The 21,868-nt window shown below is 43.1% G+C and overlaps 1 protein-coding gene across 3 annotated transcripts in view; it reads right to left on the bottom strand.

The window, feature by feature from the left end:
• The window catches only part of PTPRA (protein tyrosine phosphatase receptor type A), a 906,420-nt gene that overhangs the window by 347,788 nt on the left and 536,764 nt on the right, over positions 1-21,868 (bottom strand). For all 3 annotated transcript variants that reach the window (XM_086964286.1, XM_086964287.1, XM_086964288.1), the window contains one exon: positions 4,127-4,163. In XM_086964286.1, coding sequence (XP_086820412.1) covers positions 4,127-4,163 — 37 coding nt within the window. The remainder of the gene's footprint in view (positions 1-4,126; positions 4,164-21,868) is intronic.

Below are 21,868 nucleotides of genomic sequence, written 5' to 3'. Positions count from 1 at the left end.
ACACTACCTCCACCGTAAATGTGAAATCCACACTGAAAGGATTAATAAACAATCACATGCTTTATTTCGAAATCTGATAGACACCACTGTGTAAATTAGAGGGAGACAGTTGTCCCTATCTACAACAGTACTCACTTACAACTAAAGATGAACTGAAAGACGTGGTAGACGTAATGTGAAAAGAAGATAACTGGGCGTAGCAGCTCTGCTAATAAAAACAAACAGAGAGACCGAACCGGTCATTAGAAATCATGGCAACCGCACGCAAGAGTGAACTTGAATCGTTATGCTGAAAACTATACCAATACACTTACTATGATGAACTGCTCAAAGTGACAACTATGCGAGAAGTCCGTTCTCTCACTGTCTGATGCTGTCAACTCTGTGGCTGAGACAAGGAAGACGTGACTTTCTGAATCTTCTGAATTCAATTGCGCTCAAAACGATGTAAGAATAATATTCTTGACTACCGGTACTCCGCAATATCTCCGTTACTATAGGTTGCTTTTCAGCATCTGTTCCTACATCTTTTTGGCAATAATTAGGACTCCAGATTACTATGTTAAATGGTTTCTTCAGAGAAATTGTTTGGTTCTAGTTAGAGTATGCTGCCTGCAGTCTTATCACTGCGTGTTTTAGAGGTGCATATAGTTGTTACCTTCATGTGGAAGCTTCGATTAAGAGCATGTTCTGATGAGATATATATCAATAGTGTACCCGTTTATTTTCTGCAGATTGTGCTCACATAAAAAATTCTTACATCGTTTTGAGCGCAATTGAATTCAGAAGATTCAGAAAGTCACGTCTTCCTCGTCTCAGCCACAGAGTTGACAGCATCAGACAGTGAGAGAACGGACTTCTCGCATAGTTGTCACTTTGAGCAGTTCATCATAGTAAGTGTATTGGTATAGTTTTCAGCATAACGATTCAAGTTCACTCTTGCGTGCGGTTGCCATGATTTCTAATGACCGGTTCGGTCTCTCTGTTTTTATTAGCAGAGCTGCTACGCCCAGTTATCTTCTTTCCACATTAAGTCTACCACGTCTTTCAGTTCATCTTTAGTTGTAAGTGAGTACTGTTGTAGATAGGGACAACTGTCTCTCTCTAATTTACACAGTGGTGTCTATCAGATTTCGAAATAAAGCATGTGATTGTTTATTAATCCTTTCAGTGTGGATTTCACATTTAAGGTGGAGGTAGTGTTCTTTATGCTTCACACCTTTATGGCATTTTTTCTGGTGGCATTTCTATCTCTCATGTTTTTTTTTTCACACTTTCATGTCACTTTTGACCTTAAAAATAAGCTAATAAATCACAATCATGTCCAGCTGTTCCTCTCCAACGTTTTTGAATTTAGAACTGCCAGTTAATATTGTTCACAAGTGAGTTTAATTTGAGCTACTAATGACAAATTGAGAAAATATTGCCATAGATTGTTGATACAATGTCATTTTTTTCAGTGCCCCTGAAGAAGGGAACCTCCCGAAATGCATTGGGCCTTTTTTCTAAGTTGTGTTCTTTAATTTCATGTGTGTTCATTCTCTTTTCATAATCAACTCAGTATGTCAATTGTGTGATAATGTTTTCATAATCGCCATACAACATTGTTTGTGTACTTGATTTATTCATTATCATGTATAAATTTGTTTTTTGGAATTGTAATGAAAATATATAGATTGAAACAATACAAGATTATCTTTTGCAAAAAGATCTTTTGAGTGATTACTCGGTTAATTAACAATGGATTAATATTTTATCATTGAAATACTTTATACAAGTAGTGCGTTTGGCATACTAGTGGAGTTTCCACCAGAGGTTGATCATTAAAATGAAGGACCACTGAATGGTTGTTGCCTTCTCTAAAGGTTTGCAAGCCACAGCTTTAATGCGATTTTGAACCTACCCAAGTCATGACTGGAGCGTTGGTGTGATGGCCATAGACTTTTTTTTACATTTGGTTCATCGAACACGATGCAGCATCCATACAAGCCACAGTCACAGATGGATATGCTGTTTAAAGTGTAGAAGTGCTACATATTTTTACATATTTAACTTGTGAGGCACTGACATGAAGTGTTCGGAGATATTCAGTGGTAGCTCAGAATACAGTGCCCCTTTGGGGCATGCAGTGATAGAGAACAGAGTTTAATAATACTGGGATCATATACTCTTACTGTGCTATACAACAATCTTGTGGGAGGGAAGAATTATTGAGAACAAACACCCCTTTGAGAGGTCCATCCACATGTATGCAGGTATGTATAAAAAAAAAACTCAGGATGACGGAGTTCACACCACTTGAAAGGTCCTTCTACGTTAGATGTACAAAGATGGTTAGGAAAATCTCTGTATGTTAAGAGTCAACATGAAGGACGAAGTGGCTAGGAATCAAGAAAGCTAACCTGAGATGTTGCGGACAGCTTTAGATTTGCAGAGAGTGATTAGATTTTCCAAACCTGGCCGGACTCAACATGCTCCATTTCTAACACAGATAAAAGAGACTGCAAGTGACTTTTCAGAAACTGTAATGTTCACCAGATTAAGACCAAGTGACAAGGAATCAGGGACTCTAGCCTGAGATACCGGTAACACCAATACCGAGGGGTAGGTCGCTAGAGGCGAGCACATTTACTCTGCCTTCTACCAAGCGGGTGTCGACGGAGCCTGATCTATAAGAGGGGTTGGGGATAGGTACCCACAGTGAGAGTCCCTATCAGAGCAAGGACGCTCAAACACCTTAAAGAATAAGGTATCACAGGTTCTTTTTTGCCTCGAACCTGTTGTGTGTTTTTTGTTTTTCACTCACATTCCGGTCCTGACGAAGCGCCAACAGATTCTCTAAGGACCACATGAGAGCGCGAAACATGTTGACCTTATTTTATGTATGATCTTTTCACTACAGCACCCATCCTGAGAGCAGTGGTGAGTCACGCATCCGCCCTCTATATTTGCTTTTAAGGGGAGCTCCAGGATTCACACGTTTTAATCTAACTAACGGACCCCTGAATAAACACAGGTTCTGGGTACCGTTCTGTAATTTTAACACAACCACTTATTTTCTTCCCAAAGCCCACACACCTGCATGCACAACTGCGGCACCTCCTTAAAAGATTTCCGCCAAAGAGCCCTCTTGCAGGGCCCGTGAGGGACTGCAGCACCACCCACACGAGGAGCAAAGCCCGATGATGAAGCATGACACTCGCAAGGTGTGAGGGCACTATATCTAAAAGGAGGAATTCCCCCACCACATTTAGAGTTCCAACCTACCACCAGTCTCACCAGCCAGCACCTTTCTCTTTTACGAACCATAAATTGGTTTGGACTTATCCGAGATCTGAGGAACTGTTAATCCCCTAATGTATACACTCTAGCCTGAGACACTGCAATCAATGAGCCTTGAAGTAGTAGGTGGTAGTTTTATTTTTCTATGGCTAAAGTTCTTGAATAAACAAGGCAGAATCAGTCTGAGCTCATCCAGTGTAGACATTAGTATGCTAAACACTGCTGGAAATGAGCAGCTATGCTAATATAATTAGGTTAGCTTTTTAATTATGTCCAATTGTCCTCTCAGCAATATATTGTTAAAAAAAATTACATAGGGTATCTAAATGCAAGTACAGGTTATGCGACAACTACAAATAAACAGAATTTAACAAATTAAAAACACTGGAGCAGGAGTTCACTTGTCTTTTTAGGATTATGGGTGCACTTTACTTTGTGAATAGCTTTTGCAAAATAAAAACAAAATAACTTTTAAAGAAGTGCTCCACACTGGTTTATGTGTTTATGCAACATGTTTTCTTTATTTGGCCCATTCACTTTGATCAACATTTCAATTGATTTAAATGGTTTTCTTTCACTTTCTCCAAGCATTGTATTTTCATACACTCCTTTCAAAGTTTTTACATCCAAATGTTTAAACACTGCTTTATTCAAATCATTAAACATAACCTTATTTAAATGAAATTTATTGTGTTAAATTTGTACATTGATGTTTCGCGTCTACATGTGTGGAGTGTAGTGCAGGACAGACAGATGTTTAAGATTTTAAAAAAATGTACAATGCTCTGCTACTTTCTCCCCCATCCCTTTCTTCTCTCCCCAAAAAGATCCCCAAAGTGGTTACCTTGGGCAGCAATGAATTTGTTCTTCTCCTGGTAACCCTACAGAGCAAAGAGAATGTAATAATTTAGATCACAGTGAAACTTAAAGATTTTTATTAAAAACTATCAACTACTACAGAAAGCTGCATCTTGTTCGTTCAAATTTGTCTAGTAAATACAAATCTCAGTGGCATTGAGCTAGCTCAGGAAGCGGTGTACCATCCAGAAACCTGCAGATCAAAATTAAATTTTGGGGCGACAGACATATGCAGGACCACGACATCGGTATAACTAGGCACCGGTCACCTGGGGAGTGGCTTGGTGGAAGGGGGTAGACCGAAAAATTGCATACAGCAATAAAAAAAATATCCAAGCAATCCTGAAGAGATCAATTTTACTTTTATTCAAAAACACACTAAAACATATGAAAAGGTAAAAAAACAAACCATGGGGCTGAGGGGGTTGGAGGGGAGGGTTGGTGAAATGGCCCGACACCTGTCAAGATGACGGCCATACTATGAAACACTAAACATCAGTCAAGTTCCTTTTGAGATAAATGCACCTTTAGTTGTGTTTCACTGTGGATAGCAAGGATTTTTAGATAGTAATGCCTCAGAAGGCAAATGTTACCAAGTGGTACTATGCAACACTGTAGAACTGTTTTATATTTTTTTTCAATAAGTGTTGTTTTCATCCAGAGGCTCAGTTTATAGCACAGCAGACATTTTAGATATTGCCCTTCTGTGAAACAGTGAGATCAATGGTCCATCCGCACTCCTTGGTATCTCCAGTTTTATTTCCTAGGCGCAAACTGCTTGTGAGATTCTGCCTTCATACATGTGTAACAACTGATGTTACAAAAGCTCATACATCACTCCTTACATAGACACCATTTTGTTTTACCTCACTAAGGTCAACATTGATAATCCCCATGCCTGCTCAAATGTTACTAACTTTAAGATGTTGAATTGGTCATACTTCTCCTGATATCTGATAAAGTACTGGTTTGGTTTTTATCTGAGACATTATTAAAAGCAGACTTGCTCCTATAATTAGCCCCAATGCTTACTAAACCGTAATAAATGTCAGATGCTTATTCTGTATTGCATGACTATATAATGTGAACACCCTACAGTAAAGTAGTGGTCAAGTAGCACACATTGCTTATAGCAGAAACAAACAATTATTTGCATTCACAACACAGATTCGGGAAGTCAAATTTGCAAATGTATGCAATTTATTTACATTTAAATAGAGATTCTCAGTAATGGCAATGCAGTTGCTCAATCATCTTAAATTAAATCAACACATTTGCAATATGTGGTGCTCAGGTATCCCCACTGATACAGAATACATATTGTGAACAGTATTTTCATACTGTTAATGCTCCTAATATACAAGTTAAATCAATCAATGAGGGAAGGGGGGGTGGACTAGGAGCCAATCAAGGTCTAGCACCTGTGCTCCCATCCAGAAGTATGCACACAAGAGGATAGCTCTTCCTATTGGGAAGACTGAAACAAGGAGCAGCAGTTGGAATATCCAGTGATCACAAGGGTCATCCTTATCGGAAGATGAGAGTCCTCACACACCCAAATGGACATTATGATTCATCATAGGGCTTTGCTCCTTGTGGGGCTGGCGCTGCAAAACCCCATGGGCCTCGTGAGAGGGCTCTTTGTCAGAGGTCTTTTCTCTTATGCAGTTATGAGAGAGGGAATGTGGAGGTAGGATAGTGTGTATAAAGCTGTGTGTTTAAAACTGCCTGAGTACTAGTTAGTAACAAATTAGTGAAATATTAACATCTGATATATAGAGCACTTCGAAACTACAGATGTGTGGCATTAAGTGTAAAAACAAGTTATTATAAATGTGCACACGCAACTTATTTTTTTAAGCTGAATATTACTAACCAGCTCAATCGCAGTCATTTTATCTGGTCTGAAGAATAACTTTTTATCATGAGAGTGTTGCTTGCATATGAAAACAAGAGCCTAATCCCCTAGACAGCTTTCCTGGATAGAAATTTGATATCCTCCCGGGTGAACAAAGAACAGTATCAACTGCGTGAACTACTGAGTAGTCTTGCAAAACATTTGAACCTTTGCTAGACAGATAGCTAATGTACATTGCTACTAAACTGCAAGGCTAGAATGTAAAAAAATTCAAATGTGTGTATTTGAAAGAGCCTACTCCAAATGGACCTGTCACTTCCTCCTGGGCCAGACCTTGAAGACCAGGAACGGTAGATTAGTGAATGAAGTACCTGGCTGGATTTTGAATGCGGATGTGTTGGAACTAATTTGTCTGGAAAGATCAGGAAAGATTGCCAGACAACTGCTTTGGCTAAGGTAGAAGGGGCTAGTGAATAGTAACTAGGGGATACTGGGCAGCACAGACAAGGGTCTGAGATTCTGTGGGCTGTGATCTTCTGTCAGCTAGCAGAGGTGCTTTTATGATATTGTAGATCAGCCAAGAGTCTGGGGACAGATAAGTTGCCCCTAAGTGCTGGGTGATAAAGTCTAACAGTCAGAAGAAGAAGTCTCTCTCTCTCTGGTGGCTAACAGCGTGTGAATTTCAGCTGAGAGTCTGAAGACTGTCTCGGTAAATGGGAGAGCAACTTCATTTCTACAGTGTTTTCTCAAGTGTCTCTCTTTGATCATGGATATGTTAATGTTTATTGTATTTTTTCTCTAAATAACTGTTGCTATTAGGACCACATTGTTGCTTGTATCATACTATACCCAGGTCCTGTGGCTTACCTTGGGTTTCCCCATTAGTGTGTAATGAACATTTTGTTGGAGAAGAGGAGGAGGAAGATGAAGACGAGGAATAGGGAGGCAAAGAGGAAGAAAAGTAGGTATGTCTGGTGGATATATAGATAGATATATATACACACACCCACACATGCATACATCTCACTTGGCATGCAAATGTTGGTTCCCTTACACTTTTCCATGCCAGAGTCTTATGTACAAAAGAACAAGAATTTCAGAAAAATCTGTGGAAAAACCATTCATCCCTATAAATAACCCATAGAACTTTTTTTAAACAAATCTAACTGCGCTTGTTCAGAAAACGAATAAAGTAAGGCTGTGAGTAATAGGCGGAAAAATAGAATATCAAACAGAAAAGACATTATTTAAGGTCAAGTAACTTGTTTCTCTGATGGATTCATAATCCTATAGATCCCTTATCCTCTGAATGAGTCTCATAGCACAGGTGGAAGTTAAGCGAAAGTGTGGAGAGGGGATCAGGCTGTCGCACTGCATCTCTCAGCACTGGAACACGTCTAGCCAGTGATGTAGACAAGCCACTGGTCCTGGTAAAGGGAGCACTAATGCCTTCTGGGGTGCAACTTATATACCATGGTATATAATACATTTTCAAACACACAACAAATGATTCGAAGATCATGTATTTTGTAGCTACCTTACCCCATCCTAAGACCTATAAAGGTAACAAAAAATGTTAATCCAGTCTGTCCAACTGCGTTGAATCAACACAAAATGCATGCTCTCAAGGTCCAATCTGTGCAATCTCTTCTACTTTTATGTATGAGGAGGAGAGAAAGATGGCAGAGCAACGGAATAATCCATAACAAAAGCTGACACTGTTAAGCACGAAATTCAAACAAATGCACTCATTTAAGGTGGAAGAACTCTCAATAAGGTAGATAAGTGGACAGTGTTTGAAGCTCTTCAACCTACCGATGGAGATAATAGTGATTAACAGTCTTTAGTGTGAGCGTTTTTGCACACAACTATGTAAAAACCCTAATGCCATCAAAATGTTAAAGCTGAGTTAAGGTCCAACTGCAGACAGCACATACTCTAGAAGACAGGAAAATTAGTAGCAAACTTCTAAGAAACCTAATCAGCAAAGGCAAAGAAATGGCGGTCAGGCTTGATCAGGCAGGCACAAAAACATGTATAAACTGGTCAAGTAACCTTTGTCAGTAGAAACTGCTACTCCTTTTTTTTTTAAGAACCAAAACCAGATCACTTGCCAGTTTGACAGTCCCTTCAAATACCAGGAGACAAACCTCAAACTAAGACTGGCATAGACCATGTTGGTTGAAGAATGCCGATCAGCCAACATTATATCAAACACTTGTTGAAGGCAACTGGTGTTGATCAATTGCTATTCAAGGAGACAGAGCCACAGAAGAATCGAGTACTGCCCAAACACCCTGCTTGAAAGAAGATCTCCCTGCTGGGCGAGGCAACTGGAAGTCAAACATTGACTTCTGAGAGATCTGAGTTCCAGACCTCCCTTTCCCAATCTGGCACAATGAGGATCAACAAAGCTTTGCCCAAGTGTGCCTTCGGAAGACAATGAGTGGAATTAGAGGGAAAGCATAAAACAGAGCCTGGATCCTATCACAGGTGATGCAGCGCAACTCAAAGGGGAAGGTTTAGTATGCAGCCAGACTACACATCCTGTTGACAGAAGAGAAAAACATGTTGACGGTTGGAAAGACTTACTAAAAATGATAGGTCACAAAGAAGCTGTGTCACAAAAACAGACAACCCCGACCCTTGGTTACTAAAGGAGGGGACAAGAGATCAACTGGGTATAGGATTCTTCCTCCCTATCGGAAACCTCCACATTTAAGGTATCTTACAACCTTATTTGTTCAGTCATTTCTCTGACCAAGGGCCAGATACAGATTTTGGCAGACTGGTTACCCCGTCACTACGGTAACTGATATCCCATTAACGAAATATAAATCCCGTAGGATATTAGAGGATTTATATTTCGGCGGACGGGTTATCGGTCACTGTTGTGAAGGAGTAACCTTCCGCTGAAATCTAAATCAGGCCCCAAGTAACAATCCCAACACCCTGTGGTGTTTTCTTTGGATCCACACACACCCTATTGCTGTCATGCTTCATAGTCGGGTATTACGCTAGTCCCGATAAAACAGGATGGGCTCAACCATGTTATAGGGAGCACTTTTGATATTTGCCTTAATGGGGTCTACTAGATTATTGATTAAAAAAAAATACCTTATGGTCACCAAGGTATCCCTTTAATTGGGTGCTTTGGTATAGTTAAAAGAAGATACCAAATGTGTATCTGTAAAGAATTATCTGTTGTCACATCCTAATAATTAGTTGCCATGTTTTAGGCCACTATGGGTTCAGAGCTTTCGTCAAGACTTGATTGTAGATACCCCATCATGGTGATTTGCAGGCACCAAGTCCTATGTGGTTAGTCTCTGTAAACACAAAGATATTAGAAAAATCAATAAGATGGTGTAGATATTTGTGACAGGGTTGCTTGCGTTGGGCTTCACTCAGACTAGACTACAGGTGTGCACTACAAGCAATGAACCCAGCACCTTCAGCCTGGCCAAATGCAACTTTTTCTCCCTTAAAGAAACATTTGTACTCCTTCAAGAGCAGTGGTTCAGAATCTGCGCCACCAAAGTTGGCGCGTTGACTAGATGTGGATAAACAAGCACCCGCATGACTGGAGATAGAAACCAGAATCCGCTAAAGGTATCGAGACCAAGCAGCCAACTCTGGAGGACAGGCCATGAACCTGGGACGAAGAGATAGAAGGGGTAGTCAGGTCAGAAGGCTGCAACCTGAAAGGTTTTGGCAGAGCTAAAAACTCAGGTTCTGGACGATCAGGAGGGAATGAGGCTGCTGACTTCCCATACCATCTAGCGGACCGTCTTTCTACCTAGAACATAAACACTTTTTTTCACTTTTTGTTTGTAGGAAGATCCCTTAGAGCACCATTCCTTAATGGATGACTTAACTAAAGGAAAGAGTGGGACCACTGTGGAGCCTCTCAAAAGAATTTGGCCAAGAGGAGGTTGGTCTTCTGCTGTCCAATGGTCATTAGTGCAGCAAAGCACATTTCACATAAAGATCGGTTATCAGAATTAGACATTTGTTTTGCAGAGCTTGCCACCATTCCTTTGTAGGTAACATGTGCCCTAACGTGGCGCTTTTTTTTCTCTAATTAAATTAAAATCAGAAAAAGTGAGGAATGGATCTCCAGAACCATATCAGTTAGGTGGAAGAAAAAAGTAGTTATCAAAACAGGAGGGAGAGAGAGACTAAGGTTAGGTTCGGCCTCTTGATTCTAAAGTATCATACTATAAAAGAAATTTTCTTTTCCAAACAGGTAAATCAATTTGGTGTGACCTACGCTTTTTCTTTCCAGACAGGCTAGCTTCTGGGAAGAAAAAAGTAACCAATGTCAGTGTGTGAGGTTGTGCTGTAGAAATGCAGGGCAAAAAACACAGTTGATGGACAGAAGGCAGAACAATGTCTTACATTCACCACAGTACAAAGATTTGGGCCTAAATCCATCTTTTTTTTGTATTCCACACCACCCTAGGTCAGACAATGGCTATATGCAAATCAGCCTTGACCCTGTGCCTCATGGGAAAAGTCCAGCCCGAACTACCAAGGGACTAGGGTCAGCACGGAGCATTGGCTGTGCCTCATGGGAACAGTCCAGCCCGAACTACCAAGCCATGTCTTTCCTAGACCAGAATCAAGCATCCAAGGACTGGTTTCTGGCTATCAGCCTTCTTCAGCCTGGATAGCTTGACTCCAGTGATGTGGAGAGCCTGGGACTCAAGTCTGAGCATACCCATCCCACTCGGGTGAAAATTGCAAAAAACACAGTTGATGGACAGAATGCAGAACAATGTCTTACATTCACCCGAGTACAAAGATCTGGGCCTAAATCCATCGTTTTTTTGCACTCCACACCACCCTAGGTCAGACAATGGCTATATGCAAATCAGCCTTGACCCTGTGCCTCATGGAAAAAGTCCAGCCCGAACTACCAAGGGACTAGGGTCAGCACGGAGCATTGGCTAGTGTCGATGATGTCACCTGGCAGCGCAAGCAGATTATTGTTGTAAAAGAATCAACGGATGGTACTTTGGAAATGCAGAAGTAAAGAAAAATCCGTCTAAAGTACCCGTCGGACTTACAGGTTGCTTTAACAGAAATAGAACTGTATGATATTGTTAATTACCTCATTACAGCTGAGAAGGGCCTTTAACAATGGTGACCATATTTAAAATTAATTCAAATTTACAATAGTTACTCTACAAATGTAGCAAACCCTAGGGATATTGGACACAGAGTTCCAATGGTGCTGCAGACAGGGCTTTGGGTGCCATTCTAAGATTCAAGGCCATTAGTTGATAAAAAGCTGAGCTTTAGTAAAATGTTGCTGATTAAATTCATTTCTCTGGAAATTAGTCTAGGATACACCAATTTATTGCAAGGCTATACAGGAACACAAGGAACTAATGGTCGCTGGCCAGTTAAGTCTTAATCGAAAAGACAAAGTTGATAATCAGAATTACTTGAATTAAGAGATGGGTGTATAGTCATCAATGCGCAGAATCAACTTTTGCAAGCAGAAAACACAAGGAGATCTGCAAAAGCTATGGATTATGGACTTCTCACTAGTAAGCGATCCAAGCAACAAAGGGTTTGACAGCCAATGCCAACCACCAGCAGGAGAGGACTCTAGTACAGATTAAAGGAAAATGCTACTTACCAGTATGCATCTGTTCTTGGCATGTAGAGCTGCAGAATCCTACATTTAGCAATAGATCGCCACCTGGCTCGGATGATTGCAGGTTGTTGTATTTTTGGAAGAAGTTTTTTGTAGTCACGAGATAGGTGACTCCTCCCTTGGACAATACTGCGCGTGGTCATCTACTCCATCCTCAGATTGTTTTTCGCCATGATGGGAAATGGAGTTAGTAGAAGTAAAGAGAAAAGGATGTCCATGCGTGTGCATCTAAGTAAGATGAGAACTGGAACGGATACAAGTCCCGGGGAGGTGGGAGGGCATGTAGGATTCTGCAGCTCTACATGCCAAGAACAGATGCATACTGGTAAGTAGCATTTTCCGTTCGAGGAATATGAGCTGCAGATCCTACATTTAGCAACGATTGTGCAGCAGTGTCTCCCCTAGCAGTGGTCGCTTGTATTTATTTATTTATTTTTGAGATTTATACAGCGCGTACAATTGCCCGTAGGCGTCTCGGCGCTAGAAACTTTGAATGTATTCCCGAGGTTAGGCTGGTAACTATTCTTGATCAAACAGCCAGGTCTTTATCTTTCTGCGGAAATGCATCAGGGATGGGCTGTCTTTGATGGAAGCTGGCAGGGAGTTCCATAACCTGGGAGCTGCCACAAGGAAGCATCTATCGCCCCAGTTAACTGTTTTTGTTCGTGGTATTTGAAGGATTTTAAGGTTGTTAGATCGGAGCGATCTTATGGAGGACTGGTATCTGAGATGGGATTTCAGGAAATGTGGACCACAGTTGTGCAGTGCTTTATAGAGTATGCACAGCGCTTTAAACTTGATCCTGTTTCGAATCTTGAGCCAATGCAGGTCTCTTATAGTCTCAGAGATAGGTGAGAACTTTGGGATTCCAGACAAGAGGCGGGCTGCAGCATTCTGGATGGTCTGCATTTTGTTGGTCACTCTTGCTTGGGCGTTGATGAATAAGCCGTTACAATAGTCAAGAGATGACAGCACGAGGGCGCTTACCAGCGTCTTACCTGCTGAGGTTGGTAGAAACGGCATGATTTTCTTGATCAGTTTAAGTTTGTGATAGGCTGTTGCTGCTATTTTATTTGAGTGGGCCATGAAATTTAATTTATCGTCAAAAATCACCCCCAGATTTCTGACGGTGATGGCTGGTGTAGGTGGTGTTCCGTGCGTAGGGGGCCACCAGGTGTTGACCATCCGGGGGAGAGATGTCCAAATATGACGACCTCCGTTTTTTCAGCATTTAACTTTAGGCAGTTAGAGGCCATCCACTCACTGATCGCCCGCATGCCCTCTTGGAAGTTTTCAGCTACCTTGTCTCCATTCCCGTTGATGGCCAGCACAAGCTGGGTGTCATCCGCGTACGAGGTAAGGCTCATCCCATAGGCCTTGATGACAGAGGCCAGGTCCGACACGTAGATATTAAATAGTGTTGGACTAAGGGATGAGCCTTGGGGAACCCCACACGGTAGTGACAGCTTGTGCGATTGGAAGGGCCCCAGTGTGACCACCTGTGATCTACTGGCCAAGAAGGAGGAAAGCAGATTTCTAGCCATGTGGCGGATGCCCAGGTTTTCGGCACGGTCGACCAGGATCTTGTGGTCGACCGTGTCGAAGGCCGCCGAAAGATCGAGCAGTACGAGTATTGCTGTACCTCCCTGGTCCCGGATCGCTCTTATGTCCTCTGTAGCTTTTATTAAGGCAGTTTCGGTTCCGTGGAACTTGCGGAAACCAAATTGGGTGTTGTCCAGTAGTTGATGTTTTTCTATGAACTCTGAGAGTTGAGCGTTCATAGCCTTTTCCACTACCTTGGCTAAAAAGGGGAGACTGGCTATGGGGCAGTAGTTTTTTAGTTGGTCCTTGTCCAGATTAGCTTTCTTAAGTAGGGGTTTGACCAAGGTGTTTTTAAGGGAGTCTGGGTATATCCCAGTTCTGAACATTGTATTGCAGATTGATACAATGTCAGGGGAGAGAGTGTCCATGATCGGACGAATGACTTTTAGAGGGCAAGGGTCTAATGCGGAGCCTGATTTGATTGTGGCCGTTATTTCCTTGATTTGTGTTTCTCCAAGGTCTAAGAACTGAGAAAGTTCGATATTGTTAGTCTCGTTGTTAGATGTGTGGGGGCTGATTACTGTTTTTGTGGAGAATGCCTGATATATATCATTCACCTTTGTGAAAAAGAAATCAGCCAGAGAATCACAAAAGACTTGGGATTGTGGAGGATTCAGGTCCGGTGCGTTTCCCGCTAAAACCTTAGTTATCTCAAAAAGTTTTTTACTTGAGTTTTTAGCAGAATTGATTTGTTCAGTGAAATAGGATTTTTTTGTCTCGACTATAAGGGCTTTGTGTTGTCCGAGTGCTTCCTTATAGCTGGTCTTGCTTTTAGCGCTGTAGGATCTGCGCCAATGTCTCTCCCTGTTTCTACAGAATTGCCTCTTAATACGGAGCTCCTCTGTAAACCATGGGGCTGATGGCGTTGCTCTATTTCTAGAGAATTTTTTAGTTGGGGCTAAGGAGTGGGTGGCGGTACCTATCCACTCCTGAAATTGTCGTGTGGCCAAGTTTGGATCAAATGTTGAGTCAGGACGAGTTTTTTCAAGTAGGCTCGTTAGCTCAGCGTGATCGATGTCCTTCCAAACTTTAATGGTTTGTGGTTTCGGTACAGAGTGGGGTCTGAGTCTATTTAATGTGACTGATATTTTTATTAAAATGGCGAAGTGGTCGGTCCATGGCATTGGTAAGGTATCTATTATATTAACGCCTTGAATATTAGTAAAAATGCCATCTAGCGTGTGACCGGCTATATGGGTGGGGGTGGTTACCAGTTGCCGAAGATTCATGGTGTGCATGTCTGATATCAAGGAATGGGTATCTTTGTCAGCTGCATTCTCAAGATGGAAGTTCAAGTCGCCCAATAATGTAAAAGAGTCTTCCAGCGCTGGAGCTTCTAGTATTGCACCCAGATTTGCTAGAAAGTTGGTGCGAGAGCCTGGTGGTCGATATAGGAGGATGCCTTTAAAATGAAACGATGGGGTGAGTTTAAGATCGAAAAGAAGGGCTTCGCAGGAGGTGGAGTGGATGTGAAATATTCTGACCGTTATGTGGTCGCGGGCGATGATGGCTAGTCCTCCTCCGCGCTGCCCCACTCTATCTAGGCGATAGGCGTTATAGGCTGGGGGGGTCGCAACTGCCATGTCAGGATCGGATGCTCCATCCGTCCATGTCTCCGTGAGAAAGAGACAATCAAGGTTGTTGTTGATAATAAGATCGTGTATTTCTTGCCGGTGCTTGACAAGGGATCGTGCATTGATTAGTGCAGCGGTGATGTCGGAAGACATAGATGCAGTGACAGCATGCGTTTTGATTTTTTCATTCGTTTTCTGTAGCTTCACATTGCAGTGAGGACATGTAAATTTTGTGGTGTCTGACCATAAGTGTGGATTATATTGAGCGCAGGCGGTGTTAGGCGTGCGCAGTGCCATCAATGTGGATTTGGGGTAGATGTGGGGAGCCTGTAGCGGAGATTGATCAGAGGTTCTGGCCCTTGGCCCGGTCTCGGCATGGACGAGCACAGACGAGCACAGACGAGCTTGCCTTATGCGCGCCTTTGGCGCACCTTCGTCGCGCCCGCTGCGCTCGTCCGCTGCGCTTCCGGAACATGCACATATTTGTAGGGAGGGAGCAATGCAAGAGGCGTGGCCTCGAGTGGGCGTGTCCCAGTCAGGGAGAGGGGAATGAAGTTGGCGGGAAAACGGCGATTTTGCCCTTACCAGTGCTCGTTTTTCAGCAGGAAAGGGTGCCTGCACACTGCAGTGATGTGAAAGGGAAGGTGAGTGATTTTAAAAGCAAAGTGAAATTTTACAGTTTTAAAACAAAGTTATGCTCAGTTTTCCTTGCTACTCCCGGCTGTGCCTCAGGAGGGTTCAAAAGTTATCTAAAGCGCTAGTAGTCAGTGCTTCTTTTATAACTTTGAAGAGGGGGGGCGTAGCCTCAAAGTGGGCGTGTCCCAGTCAGGGAGAGGGGAATGAAGTTGGCGGGAAAACTGCGATTTTGCCCTTACCAGTGCTCGTTTTTCAGCAGGAAAGGGTGCCTGCACACTGCAGTGATGTGACAGGGAAGGTGAGTGATTTTAAAAGCAAAGTGAAATTTTACAGTTTTAAAACAAAGTTATGCTCAGTTTTCCTTGCTACTCCCGGCTGTGCCTCAGGAGGGTTCAAAAGTTATCTAAAGCGCTAGTAGTCAGTGCTTCTTTTATAACTTTGAAGAGGGGGGGCGTAGCCTCAAAGTGGGCGTGTCCCAGTCAGGGAGAGGGGAATGAAGTTGGCGGGAAAACGGCGATTTTGCCCTTACCAGTGCTCGTTTTTCAGCAGGAAATGGTGCCTGCACACTGCAGTGATGTGACAGGGAAGGAGAGTGATTTGAAAAGCAAAGTGAAATTTTACAGTTTTAAAACAAAGTTATGCTCAGTTTTCCTTGCTACTCCCGGCTGTGCCTCAGGAGGGTTCAAAAGTTATCTGTATCCGTTGCAGCAAACTGAAAGAGTGTTTTAAGGACAGCTTGACCTACTGCAGCTTGCTGCTTGGCTTGCACATCAACACAATAGTGTTTAGTGAAGGTGTGTATTGTAGACCATGTTGCTGCCTTGCATATATCCTCTAATGGTATGTTTCCTAAGAAAGCCATAGAGGCTCCTAGTTTGCGAGTGGAGTGTGCTCTAGGAGGAACGGTTAGTGTACGTTTAGCCTTGTGATAGCATATTTGAATACACTTAACAATCCATCTAGCAATACCTCCTTTAGAGATAGGATTGCCTTTGTGTGAGGAAGAGAAAGATACAAATAGTTTTGTTTTTCTGAAGGATTTAGTCGTGTCTGTGTAATATAGTAGAGCTCTTCTAACATCTAAGGTGTGTAAAGCTCTTTCTGCAACAGAGTCCGGTTTTTGAAAAAACCCTGGTAACTCTACTGATTGGTTTAGGTGAAAAGGAGTAATCACTTTTGGTAGGAATTTTGGATTGGGTCTAAGAACCACCTTGTTAGGATGTATTTGAAAAAATGGTTCTTCTGTTGTGAATGTTTGGATTTCACTAACTCTTCTGAGAGAGGTAATGGCAACAAGGAAAGCAGTTTTCCATGTTAGAAATTGTAGTTCACATTTATGTAACGGTTCAAAAGGGGGTTCCATGAGTCTTGTAAGGACCACATTTAGGTTCCATACTGGAGCAGGTGGTAACCTGGGTGGGATAATTCTTTTTAATCCTTCCATAAATGCTTTTATTGCAGGTACTCTAAATAGAGATAGATGTTGTCTATTTTGTAAATACGCTGCAATAGCTGCTAGATGCAGGCGTATGGAAGAGTAAGCCAAATTGGACCTTTGTAAATGTAGAAGGTAGAAAATGATATTTTGGATGGAAAAGTCCAAAGGATCAATGTGATTGTTGTTACAGTATATTGCAAATCGTTTCCACTTAGCAGCATAGCATGCTCTGGTAGTGGGTCTTCTAGCTTCTTTAATTATGTTCATACAGTCTGGTGGTAGGTTTAAGTAACCAAACTCTAGGACTTCAGGAGCCAGATTGCCAAATTCAGTTGTGCTTGGTTCTGGGTGTCTTATTTCTCCACGGTTCTGTGTTAACAGGGATGGCGTGAGCCGTAATTTCTGATGTGGAACCATTGAGAGATATAGTAGCGTGGTGAACCACGGTTGACGTGCCCATGTAGGGGCCGCTAGTATCAGTTTGAGGGACTGTTGTCTGAGCTTGCGTACTACTAGTGGAATGAGTGGGAGATGCGGAAAAGCGTACGCGAATCTGCCAGACCAATTCATCCATATTGCATTCCCCTCCAACCGTGGTTGTGGAAACCTGGCGGCGAAGGTTGGGCATTTTGAGTTCTCGTGGGTGGAAAACAGGTCTATTTGTGGATGCCCCCACATTTGAAAGAATGGTTGAAGTACTTGTGGGTGCAACTCCCATTCGTGAATCTGTTGTGATTGACAACTTAACAGATCTGCTATTTGGTTGTGGATCCCTGGAAGGTATTCTACTGTTAGATGTATGTTTTGAGGGATGGCCCATCTCCAAATGTTCTGTGCAAGTTGGGACAGTTGCAGAGAGTGTGTCCCCCCTGTTTTTGTATGTAGTACATGGCTGTCATATTGTCCGTTCGGACTAGGACAGCTTTGTTTTGGATTTGTACTCGAAAAGTTTTGAGTGCTAGGAAAATTGCTAGCAGCTCTAAGTGGTTGATGTGGAACTGTTTCTGTTGATTGTTCCACTGACCTTGTGTGGTATAATGCAGGAGATGGCCTCCCCATCCTGTGAGGGATGAGTCTGTCGTGAGCACTACCTGTGGAACAGGTTCTAGGAACGGCCGTACCTTTGTCAAATTTTTGGTGTTCCACCATTGCAGAAAGCGATATGTACGGCTGTCCACCAACACCAGGTCTGTGAGCTGACCTTGAGCCTGATTCCACTGTTGTGCTAGACATTCTTGTAGTGGACGCATTTGCAGTCTTGCGTGGGGAACTATGAAGATGCAAGATGCCATCATCCCTATTAGTTTCATGAACACTCTGGCTTGTAGAGAGTGTTTATATAGTTAATCAAAAAGAGACTAGCTTATGTATATGAGGTTAACAAAAGTTTAAGGACTCAAGTATGTTTCGTCAGGGGGTAGTGGCACCTGGTGAGTGCTCATGAAGCCCTCACCCACCAACCTAGTTGGTAGCATGCTTCATCATCGGGCCCACCCAGTGACACCTAGCGTGTCCCGGGTGTGCTTCGACGCCTGATTACAGCGGAGCAGGTATGTCGCTGAGTGTGCGTGAAGAGTGTTATGAATGTGAATTAAAACGGCTTGGCGGGGGTCCCAGTACCCGGAGGTGAATTAAACTTTAATACCTGGGCCACCGTCAGCGGTTAAAAATAAGGCTGTCGGATGTTAGAGGCGAGTTACGACCTCCCACATCATTTGGTGGGTCAACATGTTTCAGCCAGTGCCTTATGAATATGCTGGCTTTCTTCAGGACGAAATTAAAATAAGTATTTGTGATTAAACTAGTGGGTGTGTAATTCAGACTATGTGTATACACGCCCTAAAGTGTTTTTTCTATGTGTGAGAGGGGGGATTCCCTTCTCAAAACACCTGTACATGTAACATATAGAGACAAGGACAAAACATACAGGGGAAAAGAGAGTCACTTGAATGTATTGCATTATATACATCTGACTGCCGACATTATAGCGATGGAAGTGCAGGCTATAGGCGGCTACAGTGTAATGGTATTGGTGGTACCATTAGGGTAAGATTCACACTTGAAGTTCGGGGGTGGAGTGGCTAAAACACGGTATTCACAACCATAGTGCATTAGTGGTAAAGAAAAGAAAGGCGCAAGAGTTCTTTCTTACGCTAGTTTAAGCAGTATTCTGCTTCAAGGTTGTGAAGTGGCAAGGGGTTGACCCTGTAGGGGAGAAAGGTTTTGGCCACTTTCATTAGGAGACCTGTAGGAGAGAAAGGTAGCGCTTACCAGTGGTAGTGGTGGTTGTTCATCATACTCACAGCTTTTCTGGGCAGAGCCTGCTTTGGACCTGTAGTGCCTCCTTCGCAGAACCGGTAAGTAATGGCCGTTGCTGCCGGGTTTTTATACTGTGGTTAATTGGGTAATTGTTCGCACCTGCATGGTGGGGGAAATGGTAGAGAGACTCGAACTGCCGAGTCATGGTGCTTGCGAGGGCGCCCAGGTGCGTTCTGATGAGTGGCGAGCGATCGCGCATGCGTGGTACCCATGGATCGCAATGCGCATGTGCGGACGGTAGTGTTATGTCCGCGCATGCGCATTGGCGGAGGGCGCGCGTGGTGCATAGACGCGCATGTGCAGGCAGGAGGTTTATGAAGCTGATGCGCTGGGGGCATTTAAACATTATAAAGTACTGGTATGTTTGCGCAGGCGGGATGTGTACACCGCTGGCGCATTGGGGGTATAATTATGGGGCATACCATCGTTCATAGTGCCAAGGTGGTACTGTGGACATAGTCATGGGTGAGGGTTCCAAATCCCCAGTGTTCAGAACTGTAGGGCTCTATCTCCAAAGGAGATATGTTACAAGGGGGTTTCTTAGTAAAATGGGATGATGGGAGGACAGGTAGACCAGGGTGGTACTGGAGGTGTAATCCCTTGGGTCACGAGCATGTCAGGGAGTTCCAAGGAATAGCGTCGTTGAGACCCTTGGTTGCTGCTGAAAGGCGATATATCCATTGCTGTTCTTTACTCAGAAGTTTCTCGTCATTATCAATTGTGCTTTCTTAGATTTGCTCAATGATTGTACATTTTAAGTCATTGGGTGTGTGGCAGTGGGTGATGAAGTGGTTGGTGAGTCTGCTGATGTTTTTCTTTGCATCTTATGGTGCTTCGATGCTCAGTTATTCTTATTTTGATTTTGCGTGTTGTCATCCCCACATAGCGGAGGCCACACGTGCATGTGAGAAGGTATATCACATTGTGTGAGTTACAGTTGGTTTGGTTACGTTGGGTCCAGATCTTGTTGGGCTCAAGGTTCAGGGTCTTGGTGTGTGTTGTGAGGTGACACACGCTGCAGTCGTTGCAGGGGTCGTGTCCTGTAATCTTGGGAAGGCCCCATGCCTTCAGGACACGCTAGGTGTCACTGGGTGGGCCCGATGATGAAGCATGCCACCAACTAGGTTGGTGGGTGAGGGCTTCATGAGCACACTCACCAGGTGCCACTACCCCTGACGAAACATACTTGAGTCCTTAAACTTTTGTTAACCTCATATACATAAGCTAGTCTATTTTTGATTAACTATATATAAACCCGGGGATATGGACTAGCTTTCTGGTCCTCTCTCTCTCTCTTGAAACGCGATTGTAGAGAGTGTTGGCATTGAAACAGGGAGACTAAGTTCTGAATACTTTGAATCCTGGCTTGACTGGGATAGGCTTGAGCTACTGATGTGTTTATAGTAGCTCCTAGATATTGATGAACGTGCAAAGGCTCTAGGTGCGACTTGGTGTAGTTTATCATAAACCCTAAGTTGTGCAGTGTTTGAATTGTTTGCTTTGTGTGTTGTGCACACTGGTTGTACGATCTTGCTTTTATGAGCCAGTCGCCTAGGTAGGGGAAGACATGTATTTGTTGTCTTCTGAGATGTGCTGCCACTACTGCTAAGCACTTTGTAAACACTCATGGTGCTTTTGTAACCCCGAATGGAAGGACTTTGAACTGATAGTGTTGTCCTTGTATGACAAACCTTAAATACTTCCTGTGCGCAGGATGTATTGGAATGTGAAAATAGGCGTCCTGTAGGTCTAGTGTGGACAGAAAATCTCCCTGTTGTAGTAATGGGAGTACCTGTTGTAAAGTGATCATGTGAAAATTATCTGATTGAATGTAGTGATTGAGTAGCCTGAGGTCGAGAATTGGTCTTAAGGTCCCGTCCTTCTTTCGAATTAGGAAGTACAGGGAGTAGACTCCTGTTCCTTGTTCTTCTAATGGAACTACTTGAAGAGCATCTTTTTGTAGGAGTGCTAGAACTTCCTGTTGAAGCAGTTATGTGTTCTGCAGACATTGGACGCTGCCTGGGTGGTATGTTTGGGGGGTTGCTGTGAGTTGTGAGTTCTAGCAGTAGCCATGTTGGATAATTTGTCTTACCCACCTGTCTGTGTGATGGATTTCCAGACAGGTAGGAACTGTGAAAGTCTGCCCACCACAGGAGTGGAATGCTGTAGGGGAGGCAGAGGGAAGTCATTGTTTAGGAGCTGAAGAGGAGCGGTTGTTGTTACTACCTCTACCTCTTCCCTTGTTGTTATTGCCTCTGTATCCTCCTCTAAAAAATCCTCTATTAGAGGAGGTCTGCATGTGTGTTTTAAAAGATGATGTTGTGTCGGCGCCGGTTTGCTTGGAGCCTCCTCTATAAGAGGAGCGGCGAAAAGAACCTCTTGTTTGGGTGGATTGTAATGCCCCCATAGACTTAGCGGTATCTGTGTCCTTCATCTTTTCTAATGTATTATCTACCTCCGGGCCCAACAATTGGTTCCGATTAAAGGGCTGGTTTAGGATGGTACTTTGTACCTCTGGTTTAAAACCCGAGATGCGTAACCATGCGTGACGCCTGAGAATAACACTAGTGTTCACTGCTCTGGATGCTGTGTCAGCTACATCTAGTGCACATTTAATTGAGGCATTTGAAATT

Source organism: Lissotriton vulgaris, chromosome 3_2 (assembly GCF_964263255.1).
Source record: "Lissotriton vulgaris chromosome 3_2, aLisVul1.2, whole genome shotgun sequence".
NCBI classification, from domain to species: Eukaryota; Metazoa; Chordata; class Amphibia; order Caudata; family Salamandridae; genus Lissotriton; species Lissotriton vulgaris.
Note: the sequence above shows the minus strand (reverse complement) of the source record. Positions and strands in the feature narration are given on the sequence as shown.